The following is a 15,730-nucleotide window of genomic DNA, read 5'->3' as shown; positions in this document are numbered from 1 at the left end:
ATGTTAGTGTCCAGGCTACTGTTGATTTTCCCATCCCTGATTCAAGGCATCTTGTGACATGAACATGCAAGCAAACAAGCAAATATACACCTTTACAATCATATTGTTTCGTTAAACTGAATGCATGACTCAAGGAACAACTGGTGAACTCTTGATCTAAAACGGGGACCCAATGCACTACGGTGATGTGACTTGCCTGTATGTTTGCATCTGCACCTGTTTGAAGCAGCCAAATCAAGCATAATGTCTGTCCTCTGCATGCCACTAAATGTGCAAGGAACTGTCCTCAAGCATCGAAACCACCATGCACTGCAAATCCGTTTTCGAAAAAATCTCTCATACAGTCCAGCTGTGCACATTTGCAACCTTTTTTTACATCACAATCAACCAGTACATTAACAAGGTCACTGTTTATATAATTGTGTTCCTGGTATTTAGAAACAATTTATCATTTTCAAATAGATGCCAAGTGATTAGAATTTTTGGGGGGTTTTGCCAAAGTGCCAAAATAGCTTTCTGATACTTGAATGTAAGTTTTACTCAGGGGTGCCTGATGGTTTAGTAGGGTACCATGGTGCTGAAGGAAAATAATGTGCTTTTTCTGGCCACAAAATATATCTATATATATATATCTATATATGTCTATATATATATATATATATATATATATATATATATATATATATATATATATATATATATATATATATATAAGATATATCTATATATATTATTTATATAGATAGATAGATAGATAGATAGATATAGATATAGATATGGTAACTCGCGTGAGCTTCGAGTCTAGGGAGTAGGGGGCTGGGGAGACATCTCTTTCGAATATTTTTAATGTGAACTGCACCCATTGATGTCAGTGTTACATATTGCTCCTTTAAGTTTAATTGGACCATCTAATTTGCATTACATAAAGTCGAATAAATAAAGAGTGCATGGTATTTTGCAGACAGGTAAATTTTGTACAACATAATCCAAAGCAGTTCTGACTTTCAGATATATTATAAATAGTAATCAAAAATGTAAAATGCGACTGAAGCCAGAGATCTTCTGTATTGTATATTTTTACCATAGGAGAGAGCGTAACGGTCAACTAGAGTGTTACGACAGTAAATTACCATTGCGTATCCTTTACAAATCAATGGGGAGAGCCGTAAACTGACACCTACCTGCTGCAAACTTATCTGTCTTCTCTAATAAAACAGCTATTTTATCGTAGTAAACTCAACACATAGTTAATTCCAAATTGAATGGTAGTGTAAAACATGTTGAAGATTGGCGGACAGGTACTCAATTCATTAAGTAATGAGCGGTTTCCTCACAAAATCAGTTTATTCAGCACACGGAAGTGTCTCCCCCACAGACATCCATTTAAAAAAACGACCCCTGATCTCCTCACCTGTGTGCCACCCATACGCTGCTTTAATTGTTGACTTTGTAGCCACTCTGACCATAGATATTTATATTACTGAAGCGAAATATAATTCCGCTGCCTCCATTGGCCTCCTTTTAGGGGCGGTGCGAAACTATTTAAAAGAAATGACGTGACGTGGTTACCGTAGCTAGCGAGCCCACACGCTCATCTGTGCAGCGAGCTAAACATCAACAAGAGTGTTTTTCTCTGTATCTTCGGCTACCACATATTTCTAAATCGCTTGGGGATTTAAAGGGAAATAAAATGAAGTACGTGGGCCCTGTGTGTCGGATACTTTTTAGGATTTTGTTGAAGAACCGGATGTGTTTCGTGTGACGTTAAAGAGGTTAGCTTCGTTAGCTGTCCGGGTTTGCATTGGGGTGTTGGAGTCATGAATGTTTACACAAGTTTACGGTCTAGTTTCTTATACAATAAAATGTGCGTATTGTCGAATGTGAAACGCTTTAAAATATAGCAACCACATTCTGGTCAACTATATTGCTATGGAAACCTTTCCCTTGTGTTTGAGCTTGTTCAGGGAAAACTGCTCTCAGCTCTGCTTTTAAAGCGTTCATTGAGCTTTTTTACTGAGACCTGATCAGCCTTTTCAGGATTTCCAGTGTTTTAATGTGTTACTAAATGTCAGAAAACATAAGAGAAGGCTTTGTAGTGTGTATATATGTGTGTGTTTGTGTGTATATATATATATATATATATATATATATATATATATATATATATATATATATATATATATACATACCATCCATATCACTAGAAATGTGTAGAGCGTCCTATTTCAGCCATCATCCACTTATTTTTGGACTCAAAGTGCAGGATATTCATGCTTTTGATACTTTTTTCTTTTCTTTCCAGCTTCAACTGAATGAGGGCACCCTGGAAGGACACAATACAGACATGTTCAGTCCCAAAGAACTAGAGGGAGAAGTTGACCACTCGTTCTTTGACAGTGACGGTGAAGCAAATGAGGCCTCACAAAGACACGATGAGAGGAAAGGAAAAGAGACGCATATTTCAATGGACCGGTTAGGAGCTGAATTTCAGAGTGAACGAGATGGAATAGCAGGACTGAAGAGTGGTTCAACCCAGGAGGGCAGGAAGGAACACCAGGGAGATTCTGAGAGGAATGAAAAAAGCAGTGATGTGTCTTTCAGAGGATCCTCGCCACTTCCAAGTGCCAAATGTTCAGAAACTAGGAACAACAGCCAATCAGATGAAGGATCTAATGTGCAGTCATACTCATCCGATGAGGAGATAGATCTGGATGATGAGGATAATACAGGTTTTAATCTCAGGAAAACCAGCAATGGTAATGTTAATAGTGGTGATGAGGATGGATACAATCGCAGTGCTGAAGATGAAAGTGAAGAGGATGAGATGTCTCCAGAGACTCGAACAGCAAAACATAGACTGTCCCGCGGAGTGCCTAAAAAATCTGCTGGTAAATTTCGCAACCTGAGCCATAGCAATTTGTCATCTTCCGACTCAGAGTCATCCCACAGTAGTAATGATGAGAGAAGCTCCTTTCATTCACAGAACTCTCCTGTGAAACCTCATAAAGTAGGCTCAGCCAATCAGAGGGAGAGATATGAAGCCTTAGATACTGCAGAATCTGAAGATACAGTCACTGATGTCACTCCTCTCTCAACACCAAATCTTAGTCCTGCCCAGTCCATTGATGTGGTTCTGCACTCTAAACCTTTGTCAGCAGATGTTCAGCAACAACAGCACAATGTTGCTGGGGAGATGGTTGCAAATGAAGTGGTTTCAGACGACAGAGACAGTATAAGTTCTGAAGGTGAGGATGGACCAGGTAAGCCCTTAAACTTAGGGGTTGAAGTGTACAATAAATTAAAGGGTTAGTTCACCCCAAAAAATGTTTGTTGAAAACACACACCAAAGACACCATGAGATCTCTCTCTGCCACCCAACACCTCAATAACGCAGCACAGCGCTCACCGGTAAAAAAAACGCAAAAGCTGTTCCAAAAGGTAGGAATCTTAATTATGTGGCCTCATAAGACATCTCGTTTTGGCTAAATTCTAAGGTAGAATCCAGAGATGGGTAGACTAGCCAAATACTGTACTCATTAGAGGATCATGTCTTTCCTCTTGCTTCAACTGTATTGAAATCAGTTGTAGGTCGAGTCTCATCGGAGACTATTTAGCAGAGATTGGCCACTTGTGTTCAAATGAATGGGAGAAATTGGAACGCCCAACTAAGCAGCTCTAAAGAGCCCAAAGGTCAACGGTTGTGGACAGGAAGTCCCAAATGTAGAAAGGATGATTTGGTAAAAGAGCCAATCACTTTTTAGATACAGACATAGCCTGTCAATCAACTCAAGAATGTGCATGCACATTAGCTATACAAGCCAGGAAAATTGCGCTTTTTCTAGTAATATGAGGTAAAGAAGCAACATTTATGATGCCAGTTTGGTCAGATTTTACTGCTGATTTAAAATATGCCCTTTGATTGAAATCTTGACCAACTGTTTTTGAGATTCTGGTGTTTCGCCATTCAAGTAGATGGGAGCTACACTGGCATGACTGAAAATGGTCTCCTCGGAGCAGACAGTGTTGGTCGACAGTGGACTGATTTGCTAGAAAGACTTTGGTCTTGTGCGCGTGAGGAACGCTATTTGAATGATGCGTGGAACTGATGCCTATGTAGAGTGTTCCAAATGACTCTCTTATGAGGTATTATATCAGTAAGGATGCTGCCATATAAGACAGCTGCCCATGTAGGCAGGAGATGGCGAGGCAGCTCACTAAGTTTAGGAACAAACCCAAAATTAAGGTGCGTAAATGACAAATAAATGAGAACAATTTGGGGGTGAACTATTCCTTGAAGATTTTTTTATAAAAATCTTGCTTTATCTCTGTCTCTCTCTCTGTTGTAGTGTTTTTAAAAGTAGAGAAGCACTTGGACAGAGCACTGGTGGTTTCCAGTCCTGGAAGTGTTGGCAGCAACCGTAGTCGCAAGAACTACTCTTTCACCAATGAAGAGGTACGGGCCATCGACCAAGAGAACCAACGGTTGTTACGTGAACTCTCACGTTCATCGGCACACTCGCGTAGTGCCGGCTCTGCCTGCTCCACCGCCAGCAGTCGTAGGAGCAGTACACCACCCATACGCCTTTATCACAGCGCCCTCAACAGGCAACGTGAGCAAGAACGCATTCAGAAGGAAAACCTGGTCAGTTGGATCTTAATTTAATCTAAATATATTTGGGGTGATATAGTATTAATAAAAGATACTTAAGTGTGTTGCTTCTAAAAAATTAATCCAAGAAAATTGCTATGCTATGTGCTTGTATTTTGTGTCCAGTAGAGGGGGATATAGCCCATATGTTCTGTGGAACAACTCACTTATTAGGAATAAAAAAACTGTTTTCCTAATGATATTGTTGTAAATGGATCTGAATTTTAAAGGGATAGTTTAGCCAAAAAGGATCCTGTTATATATATATATATATATATACTCTTCCTAATGTTGTTCCAAACTCATGATTTTTTTTCGTCTTGTGGAATACATAGGGAGATTTTAAGCTGAATGTTAGTCAGTCACCAATCACTTTCTTTGCATCTTTTGTCCCTACATAAAGTGAATGATGACTGAGGCTAACGTTCACTATAATATCTGCTTTTGTGTTCAATGTAAAAATCATATTGGTTTGGAAGAACACGCTCAATGGGGCCTGAGAGCAGTTTCATGTTCTTTGTAATTTATCAACTGTTTAGGAAATGTAACTGAACTGGAAAAAGTCGAGCTCAGTCAGGTGTCTGTGGGTTGTGAATGTTTTATGTGTGTGAGCATATGTGTGCTTCATTTACATTCATTGTTTGTACTCTTGGCACCTTCATCTTTGGTGATCCTCATTTATGTAATAATGTTCTTTGGGAGTGTTTATTTTAGTATCCTTTATAAGTGTGTGTGTGTGCGCATGGTGGTGCTGTCAGCCACAGCCAGTGAAAGTAGAGAGACAGTCACCATCTTTATTTATTTCATGACGAGTAGAGACAGGTGGAAGCAGTTTTGCGCACATGCTGGGCTGGACACTACACAGAGTTTAACCTTCCTAATCTTCTCTTTCAAGCTTCAGTGACAGAAGATTTAATGCAATTTCTTATCCTCTTTATTTTCCAGCAGTTCTACTTTTTCATCCTGATTCCTTCTCTTGCAATGAAACAGCATTTTGACAGTATTGTAGTATTTAAGAGAGTGTGCCAACTGCATTTTACAGCTTTCACTGACATGTTGTACATTTATAAAGTGCCAAAGGATTAATTACCCATTTTAGGAAGTATAACATTCTATTTATATATCTGAACAGGCAATGTGTCTGATGTATCAGTTGTTTCAGATAAAGGATCTGTTTCTAGGGATGGGCATTTTCAAGTAATTTTGTAGTCAAGTTCTCAAACCCACAAAAAAACGAGTAATCGATTACTTACAACTTCAAATATAAGTTTAAAATAACTAATAATAAGTATGACACGTACATGTGATTCATATTTTGTTTTATTCACAAACATTACCAAAAACTGTCTCAAAACAAGACAACTATATATAAATTATGTATTTATATATAAAAAAAAATAAGTCAAAAAACATTTGCACACAACCAGAGCTTACATGGAAACCAGTACTTACGGCATTAGGGTCCACATAAAGGCTATCGCATTTTTATCATTTCACATGTTATTGTTCAGAAAAAAAAAAGTAGTGAAAGTTGACTATTTATTAAAGGCTCTCTGTCCGTGTTCAGAGATTAAACTTTAGTGTACACACGCTGGTCTGATAAGCTTCCAAGTTTCTTGTACCGCTTCAAATTTTCCATGATCCTTGCCCGTTTGTGGGCATGACTTCAACAAGAACTGAAAACCAATAGAGTAGAATTCCATAATTTCTTTTTTTTTTTTTTAAAGTATTGCCACTCTTGGCTTTTTTGTAAGCACAGACGCCATGATGTCTCCTCTCATACAACACCTCAATAACACTCATGTGCAGCACCCTCCCAGTGGACTAGTTGTTGCTGAGTGACTCAATTAGTTGATTACTTGTCCATATCCCTATCTATTTCCCACTCTCTTCACCTTTAATAACACATTTACCTTGGAAGCAACTCAATCTGTTCTTTGATTATACTCTTTGAACCTCACTTGCTAACACATTTTCTCTCGCTCTCTACCATTACAAACCCTCCTCTCTTTCTGGTTAAAAAAAAAACTGAGAACAAAATGTCCCTCTATCATCAATAGAACCAGGGACTATAAGCTATGACTCGGGCTGCATGTTCCTGCAGGTCTTGTTAGCGTTCTACTGCCTAGCAACAAATGCTGGAACACAAGAGTAAGACTACAAGATGGTTACACTCTCTTTCTTTAAGAGCACTGGGCAGGCTGTCTTCTATCATCACCTTTACTCTATTTCCAGTTCCAGCTCTTTTCATGGGTTTTGCTTACTGAGAGGTTTCCAAAGGGTTGTTTGTACGGACATACGGAGGCATGACAGCCTGTGACATTCTGATCCTCAGCCGCCGGTTATTTTTATTCTCAATGGCTCTCATGGTGTCTTTTCAGTGTGAAGGGCTGTAGTGATCTTGAATATTTTGTTGGAGTAAATATGAGGTCACATGTTGGTGTCAAAGTGTTTTAGGTTTTATAGTGAATCTCAGCAAATCTGTCAAGAAAATATCCAGGTCATATCACTCACCACAAAATCAATTATATAATAAATGAAATGTGATACAGAATAGTCCCAATACGGTAACATTTATTTAAATGCATGGGTGTTTCGACAGATTTCCCAGGTAGTTTCAAATTATAATATTTATATATTAGAAGTCAATTAGAAAATAATAGAGTATATTCTTATAGATTTTTGTGTTTTTCATATATCAAAGAGATGCTGCAACAAAAATAGAACAGGATTTCCTTACTTCCACACTGACATTTCATGAGACTCAACTGGCTGTCAAATACATTTTTTGTGTCTAAATAGACACACAACTCACAATTTCTGTTGTACACCCAAATGTCAATAGATATCATACAGATATCATAGAGTTGTACTTCCTGTAATTTACTTCCATGTTGCTTCTGCCTCAAATAGCAGTGACAAATGTAAATCAATAAATTGATAGTTCATCCGAAAATGAAAATCCTCATTATTTACTCACCCTCATGATATCCCAGGTGTGTATGACTTGCTCTTCACCAAAACACATTTGAAGGTCCTTAAAATGCAAGTGAATGGAGATTTCTCTGTTGAAACTCCAAAAATCTCAGACAGTCAGCATAAACAACAACACCAGCTGTTAAATTAATGTCCTCTAAAGCAACACAATCGTTTTTGGTGTGAAGATAAATATTTTAGTACTTTTTTTTTTTTTTTTTTAACTCTAAATCATGCTTCTGTTGTGCAGCGGTATATAATCGCATTGGCATGTGAGACACATGAGAAGGAGAAACACTGCAGAAGCTTTGTTGGTTTTGGTTTAGATCTGTATTTATCTGTTTCTTTACTGACTCTATAATTTTTGGAGCTTCAAATATCAGATCAACATCTACTTGCATTTTAAGGACCAACTGAGCTTAGATATTTTTCTAATTTTCTTCAAATTTGTTCTGGTGAAGAAAGATAAAAATAAGTCATACATATCTGTGATATAATGAGGGTGAGTAAATAATGAAAGAATGTTCATTTTTGGGTGAACTATCCCTCTAAACATCAGCACCAGAGGAAGAAATGGCATTGAGGAATAGCATGTATGTATGTGTGTATGTGTACATTTGGGATACCGATAATTCACCATTGTCACACAGAAAATCCACATGAAATAGTAAGCAATTGTATGAATATAGTACTCATTTGTCTTGTAATAAACAAAGAAATCTAGATCCTGTGATGGAAAACGTATACAAATTTGAAATTATCACAAAAATATGATTTTATGGAAATGCAAAAAAGCAACACTATTGCATATCTTCGGTCTTTGATGACCATATTATATTTTGGTAAATAAGCAGTAATAAAACTATATTTTTGATTCGGAATGTTCTTAATGAAGTTTATCATGTTTGATGCCTTTTTGTTATTTGTTTAACAGCTAAGAAAATGCTCAGTATCCATATTTGTGGATGTTGATAATATAACGAGAGGCATTTTTACCCATCATGTTCTACTTAAATTAAGCAAGCTTAGAAGTAAAATTTCAGACCCAACAGATGACCGCATGATACAGGATTTAAATGAAGGTATCTCCAGCTGAATATTTTACTTTTGTTATTGGTGATATAAAGCACAAATAATTTCAATAGCACATTTAATGGATTGGTTTCCACTTAAATAATGACCAGAAATGGAGGGGTCACCCTTTAGGACATTGTAGAAAATGTCGTTTAAAATTGGTGTATACACACTAACTGGGCTAGATGTGTTTTCAGGCATTCCTGAAGCGTCTAGAATCTGTGAAGGCCACTTCTGGTATGACCCGAGATGAACAACTTTCTAATTACCAGCGCCAGTGCCGATACCTGGGAACACATATTACGTCTGCGCCACCCCTTAAACCAGGATCCAGCAGGACATCCGGTACACACAAACCTAAGCCATATAGTCAGGCCCACACAGAATCTGTGCCCACAGATCTATGCAGACATTTTTGCAGATTTGCAGAACGCTTGTCATTCACAACGCTCAATATATCACCAAGTTTCACTCAAAATCATTGCAGAAATGTCAGCCGAGTCTGAGCCTTGCTATAGTTTGCATGTTGCATGTTGAATGAAGACATTACGTTCAGTTATGTAATCACATTTCATCATCCCAAATTCAGTTGACATCATGTTGCACTTTCCAGAAATATTAAAATATTATTTATCATGATTAATCTTAAATTTGATTTTGCTGAAATTTTCCTCTTAAGGATATCCTTTATTTTTTTCCTTTCAAAAATGCAGTGGATTCAGCTCCAATATGGAAATAAATAAAAAATGTATCAAAGATTTTTATTGATACCTGAAGCAGTTTGAATTTTGAAGATATTTAAAATCTGCTTCCCATCTTTTGAAGTCCCATCTTTTATAAATAAATTAGCCTCTATGTAGGTCTTTCTCCATCCTTTTAATGATAAACAAGAATTCAGATATTGGATTGTGTTTATTATGCTACTTGTAAATGTGTTAACTGCTTTAAATACTTTTAATGTTTTTTTTACATTTATTTACACCATAAATGAACAAATAACACTGCTATACTTCTATGAACACAGGAACGAGTTCAAGACCCTGCAACAGTCCGCAGAGAGCTAGACCAGAGACTGCTAAACTCAACAGAGCAACACCACGGCCTGCCTGGTCCTGATCCTTAAATCTTTCACTTCATCTGCCCCTCTACATTTAAATATTCTGCCCAGACTATAAAATAAAAATGTAACCAAGTTTAGATCACATCAGCAAACATCCTGTATGATTGTAAACTGCTTAACCTCACATTACTTATTTTAGAACTGGGGAGGAAAAATATAAATTTCCCAAATATACATGTGGTCAACACAGGTAAAGGTTTGATTATGTTGTTTAAATATTTTTTATGTATTTTGTCAAATAATAAATGCAAATGGTTCAGGGACCATAAAGTGGGACATTAAGCTTACAGAGACATTCTTAGTGCCTATGTGTGCAGCTCAGCTAAAAGGCTTATACACCAATCAGCCGCAACATTAAAACCACCTGCTTAATATTGTGTAGGTCCCCCTCGTGCCACCAAAACAACGCCAACCCGCTTCTTAAAGTAGCATTCTGAGATTGTTATTCTCACCACAATTGTACAGAATGATTATTTGAGTTACCGTAGACTTTCTCAGTTCGAACCAGTCTGGCCATTCTCTGTTGACCTCTCTCATCAACAAGGCGCTTCTATCCACAGAACTGTCACTCACTGGATTTTTGTTTTGTTTTTGGCAACATTCTGAGTAAATTCTATAGAATTGTGTATGAAAATCCCAGGAGATCAGCAGTTACAGAAATACTCAAAACAGACCATCTGGCACCAACAATAATTTATGCGATTATCTAATCAGCCAATCATGTGGCAGCAGTGCAGTGAATAAAATCATGCAGATAATGGGCCATCAGAATGGGGAAAATTTGATCTCAGTGATTTGGACCGTGGCACGGTTGTTGGTGCCAGATGGGCTGGTTTGAGTATTTCTGTAACTGCTGATCTCCTGGGATTTTCATGCGCAACCGTCTCTAGAATTATTTCCGAATGGTGCTAAAAACATCCAGTGAGTGGCAGTTCTGCGGACAGAAATGCCTTGTTTATGAGAGAGGTCAACAGAATGGCCAGACTGGTTTGAACTGACAAAGTTGAGAGTAATTCAGATAACTGCTCTGTACAGTTGTGGTGAGAAGAATAGAATCTCAGAATGCTATTCTGAGATGCAGGTTGGTGCTGTTTTGGTGGCACAAGGGGGACCTACACAATATTAGGCAGGTGGTTTTAATGTTGTGCCTGATAGGTGTATATATTTCAGTTGTATGTAATATAGTGCCTCATTGAATTCTGCTGATGACAGAGATGACTGTTCCTTGTTTCTGTACATTCTGTTATCAGATTAATTACGTGATCTATTTGTCTTTACAAGTTTTGCAATCTTTTAATTCTAATGCTAAATAAATGCTTAATTTGGTATGGTAATATTCAGTGTCATGATGCATTGTTCAGATATAAAAGTGATTTGTGTCTTTACCCAACTGTATGACACTTGAATACCTGGCATGCAGATACACAGTGACACACATGCTTAGATAGTCCCCCCCTCTGTTACAATGAACAGACAAGCATAGCAATGCCATTCATTCTCCTGTCGCTCTTAAGCTACTTTTGACAAGGCTGACCGACACTCATTAACGCATGACAAACTAGCAGAGTTATTATGCAAGCACAGAGACTGACAAATAATAATTGATGCTGAAGGATGTGTTATGTAATTTTACTTGCATAACTGTAGCTAGTTACTGTTACTATCTATGACTGGATTATTACATTAGATTATAATTATGTTATATACAATAACTTGTTTTACAATAACAAACATTATTACAATATTTAATACTAAACTTGTATAATTGAGGGTTAAAAATGTCATTTCAATTTTAATTAATAAAATGAATGAGGGGGGCCTGAGTAGCTCAGCGGGTATTGACACTGAATACCAATCTTGGAGACACATGTCTGAATCCAGGGCGTGCCGAGTGACTCCAGCCAGGTCCCCTAAGCAACCAAATTGACCTGGTTGCTAGGGAGGGTAGAGTAACATGGGGTAACCTCCTCGTGGTCGCGATTAGGGGTTCTCGCTCTCAATGGGGCGCGTGGTAAGATGTACGTGGATCGTGGAGAGTAGCAAGAGCCTCCACGTGCTGTGAGTCTCCGCAGTGTCATGCAGAGCGAGCCACCTGATAAGATGTGCAGATTTGTATTTATTAGTATTTATTTAATAATATAAATCATTGAATATCCATGAACAAAGCAGGCATTAATTAATGTTTGTTAATGGTAATATGAAGTGGTAACCAATTATGCCATTACTAGACACATCTTTTAGACTGAATGTAACTATCACACTTATTTTGTCAGCTAACATCTTTTGCTGGGTTAACATAATCTGCTGTCTGATTACTAAGCCGGCAAGAAGAAATGAATGTGGTTGTTTGGAAAACTTCAAAAATTGTCCATAAATTAAAAAAAAAGAAAAATAATCTAAAAAAGTTTTATGGGTGAATTTAAATATCTGAATATGAATTAATTGTTTATTATTGCTGTAATGCAATTAACAATTATCCATTAACTATTCTGTTCTACAAAGTCAAAACATAGTTACCATGCCAACAGTGAAACTGAGAAAAATGGCTTTAGAGTTTTTTGGTTTTGACTAAATGTGTAATTTTTGCAGTTTGCCTTTGTAGGACAGTATTATTCTGTGACTTGATTTGTTTTGAAATACCTGACAGTGTTATGTTTCATAATGTCAAAGAAAGAAACCACAAGCAGGAAACAGAAGATGAAGTTTTATTCTTATTAAAAGAACACAAGGTGGAACATGCCACAAGAACCATCAACTATCCAGTGTACAGTCATTTGGTTCAGTCAGGGAGTTATTGTGTTCAGCTAACTGCAGTGAATAAGTGCCACTGCAAAGCATGACTCTCAGAGTTAGGAGGGATTTAAGGGAAAATTATTCAAATAAATAAACTAAAAAACAGAGGGGCAGTGGGTTGGCTTAAATATATTTACAAGTATTTGGGTGGAGGGTACAGTGACCACATACTGTCACGTGATCACAACTCACCCCTTGGCCAGCTTGGCCAAGTACACTCTTCCCACACTTCTCTCCCTGATTGGTATCACTCTATACATACACTGCGCTAAGGGGTTTCCTTTGGTATGATGGAAATAATGGATGGAGAATGTTTATGTGTACTTCTTGATTTCATCATACAGGACCAGCACAAAGGCTCCGCCCATGCCTCTCAGCACATTGGACCAGGCACCCTTGAAGAAGGCTTTTGGACCCTCATCCTTGGTGATCTTTTTCCAGCAATGGATTGTGCCGCTGTACATAATGTCAGCTATTAGGAGAAAAAAAAAGCCATAATACATTAGTCCGCACATCAAGCTGTTATTGCACATATAACTGCTAACAATCCTTTGACCAACCTCCTTTGCGTCCAGACTGCATCATCATACGACGTCTGACAGTGTCAAAGGGATATGAAATAATACCGGCGGCAGCAGTGACAGTTTGGGCAATCATCCAGCTGATGACAATGTGTGTGTTCTTGGGGTCTGGCAGCATACCTGAATGAAAGAGATGTTGAGATGGATTTGACACAATGAAAGCAACTTATTTTAGCATCATCCACAAACACAATCAGATGTTTTCTATTCCATAATTGCTTACCTTTAGCTGTATCGTAGACACCAAAGTAAGCAGCTCTGTAGATAATAATGCCCTGGACGGACACATTGAAGCCAAGGTAAAGACCCTTAATACCATCAGATTTGAAGATCTTGGTAAGGCAGTTACCAAGACCAGTGAACTCTCTCTCCACTGAGCCTTTACCGATATCAGCGGCAAGCCTTGTTCTGGCGAAGTCAAGAGGGTAGACGAAGCACAGAGAGGTGGCACCGGCGGCGCCACCAGAGGCCAGATTACCGGCGAAGTAACGCCAGAACTGGGTCTTCTGGTCCACTCCTCCAAGGAAGACCTTCTTGTACTTGTCCTTGAAGGCAAAGTTGAGGGCTTGCGTGGGGAAGTATCTGATGACATTAGCGAGATTGCCTCTCCAGAAGGACAGGAAGCCCTGCTCTTTGGGAATTCTCACTACACAGTCCATGATACCTTTGTACTGTGTCTCAACTGTGATCTGTTTACTGGCATGCTGGACCTTTGAAGCAGAGAAACACAAAGAGCAATCTGGATTAAAGGTGGTCCAAGATTGGATAAAAAACATCTAAAGTGGTTATGAGTTGATAATTAAACTGAATGAACACTCAGTAGCATAGACAAGTTGGCTTATTGAACTTTATGTCATGTACATTTCATGTACTTTGCATGTTCATCTTGACTAAGAACACATGTTGATACTTTACACTTAGGGATTCAACTGACATCGTGTGCGCGAGCTGCATTGAGCGTCACAGCCCACTTGCGCGCGCGGTTTGAGTATTGGGTTGCAGCCTCGAGACTATTTTTAACTTTAAACTTAAACCAAATATCGCTGCTCTGCACAGACACGACCTCATCTCACATGCTTGGCCTTTATTAACTCTGAAAAATTAGGCTCTGAAAGAAAGCGTGTCGGAAGTCGTTACAAGTTCAAATATTAGGCTGCAAACGATTGAAAATGGGGTTAATGTTTCCAAAATATGCTCTTGGAAACACTGCGGAAATAACAGCAAATAAACATCAAGTAAAATGCATTAAACTCACTCGTTGCAGAAACTACTTATTTATTTATTTTTTACGTTTCATTTCAGCTCTTTCAAACGTCTTCTAAAATAGCACCAAGGACAGCGTCACAACTTTTATTTTACGTAGTTTAAATGTTTTCTCCTGTATTGTTTGAATCTCTTCATTCGTATTTTATTTAAACATTTTCAAACTACATGTCGTTTGCCTCACAAATTCATGCAATTTTTTAAGTTACTTGATGATATTCAATATAACGTTATAAAACTCACCTGTAATAACAGTTTGACTCTCTCAATGGGGGCCACAGCGGTCTTGGAGATGGCAGCGGCCACACCACCGGCCAAGAAATCCTTCATAAAGCTTACCACTGCGTCAGACATGATGTCCTATCTGCTGGAAGACAATATTACCACCAAAAGACACAACAAGAACCCCAACGACGCCCCTTCAAATGAACGAGCGTTCGTCTTTGCCCCTAATATATCCCGAGTTATTATCGCGAGAGGAGTAGATGATTGATCCACGCGGGGACGAACAGAAAATCAAAGCTGAATAAATATCCCTGGTCAGGGGTCACGAGTCTTGCGCAAGTTCATTAATGCCATGACTGCCTGTGCCGGGTCATGATCTGGGGACGTTTAAAGGGCAAATTTAATTTGTACTTCAACATAACATAATAAGGCCTAAATTAACATAGCAAGTCGAATTATAAACTCTTTTAAAATCTTGACATATAAACCCTATTTGTGATATGTCTTTACAGCACAATCTGAGCAAATAGTAAAAATAGTTTTGTACATAATGGTTTATTCTATTTTTGGTTCATCATAATGTTAACAAGAACATGCTAAAGGGTTATAGGCCAGTGTAAATACAGGCAATCTCTGCAGTAGATTACTCAAGGTCAGTAACTTATTCTAAACACTTTGGATTACTTTTTCAGCACCTGTAGATTTTTTCACTTGTTTTGACTATAAAAACTGCCAGTACAGTAATACAAAATACACATGTTAAAAATACATTCTCTGAAAAACCTAAATATCTTATGCAGTGTTGTTTCTACAACATAAATCAAATTGATCTTGTTTTAAGGATTTATTTGATATTTTAACAGGAAAACAATGCAAATGATCAAGAATACGATTTTTGCCCTAATATCAAAGGTCTTACTAGAAAAAATGATCTTATGAAGAAATTATGATCTAACATGAATTTTCTTGATAAAAAAATGTATATATGATCTTGCTTGGTAAACATGTGCATGTAAAATTGCTAAAAATAGCATTTTAGCTTAGCATAAA

The 15,730-nt window shown here is 37.8% G+C and overlaps 2 protein-coding genes across 4 annotated transcripts; one reads left to right on the top strand and one right to left on the bottom strand.

The window, feature by feature from the left end:
- Positions 1-1,408: 1,408 nt before the first annotated feature.
- Positions 1,409-11,145, top strand: cfap97 (cilia and flagella associated protein 97). 3 transcript variants are annotated; one of them, XM_052137767.1, is made up of 5 exons: positions 1,409-1,695; positions 2,303-3,260; positions 4,347-4,642; positions 8,896-9,043; positions 9,723-11,145. In XM_052137767.1, the coding sequence occupies exons 2-5, from the start codon at positions 2,345-2,347 to the stop codon at positions 9,812-9,814; spliced, it is 1,452 nt and encodes a 483-aa protein (XP_051993727.1). In that variant the 5' UTR covers positions 1,409-1,695; positions 2,303-2,344; the 3' UTR covers positions 9,815-11,145. The 3 variants fall into 3 exon arrangements, with proteins under 3 accessions (XP_051993727.1, XP_051993729.1, XP_051993726.1); XM_052137769.1 differs by having other exon boundaries at positions 1,409-1,772; positions 2,303-3,245; XM_052137766.1 differs by having other exon boundaries at positions 1,409-1,772.
- Positions 11,146-12,506: 1,361 nt separating this feature from the next.
- LOC127651773 (ADP/ATP translocase 1-like) lies at positions 12,507-14,888 on the bottom strand. Its single transcript, XM_052137781.1, has 4 exons — positions 14,699-14,888; positions 13,416-13,902; positions 13,172-13,312; positions 12,507-13,083 (listed from the first exon to the last, which is right to left on the bottom strand). The coding sequence occupies exons 1-4, from the start codon at positions 14,807-14,809 to the stop codon at positions 12,926-12,928; spliced, it is 897 nt and encodes a 298-aa protein (XP_051993741.1). The 5' UTR covers positions 14,810-14,888; the 3' UTR covers positions 12,507-12,925.
- Between the last annotated feature and the right edge of the window lie 842 nt (positions 14,889-15,730).

Source organism: Xyrauchen texanus, chromosome 11 (genome assembly GCF_025860055.1).
Source record: "Xyrauchen texanus isolate HMW12.3.18 chromosome 11, RBS_HiC_50CHRs, whole genome shotgun sequence".
NCBI classification, from domain to species: domain Eukaryota; kingdom Metazoa; phylum Chordata; class Actinopteri; order Cypriniformes; family Catostomidae; genus Xyrauchen; species Xyrauchen texanus.
Note: the sequence above shows the minus strand (reverse complement) of the source record. Positions and strands in the feature narration are given on the sequence as shown.

Bases quoted from the DNA above. Each gene is read 5' to 3' on its own strand.
- cfap97 (XM_052137767.1), top strand. From the start codon at position 2,345: ATGTTCAGTCCCAAAGAACTAGAGGGAGAAGTTGACCACTCGTTCTTT. The intron at 3,261-4,346 runs GTAAGCCCTTAA...TCTCTGTTGTAG, and splicing joins TGAAGGTGAGGATGGACCAG to TGTTTTTAAAAGTAGAGAAG. The intron at 4,643-8,895 runs GTCAGTTGGATC...ATGTGTTTTCAG, and splicing joins GCATTCAGAAGGAAAACCTG to GCATTCCTGAAGCGTCTAGA.
- LOC127651773 (XM_052137781.1), bottom strand. From the start codon at position 14,809: ATGTCTGACGCAGTGGTAAGCTTTATGAAGGATTTCTTGGCCGGTGGT. The intron at 13,313-13,415 runs GTAAGCAATTAT...TCTTTCATTCAG, and splicing joins TGTCTACGATACAGCTAAAG to GTATGCTGCCAGACCCCAAG. The intron at 13,084-13,171 runs GTTGGTCAAAGG...TTCTCCTAATAG, and splicing joins GCAGTCTGGACGCAAAGGAG to CTGACATTATGTACAGCGGC.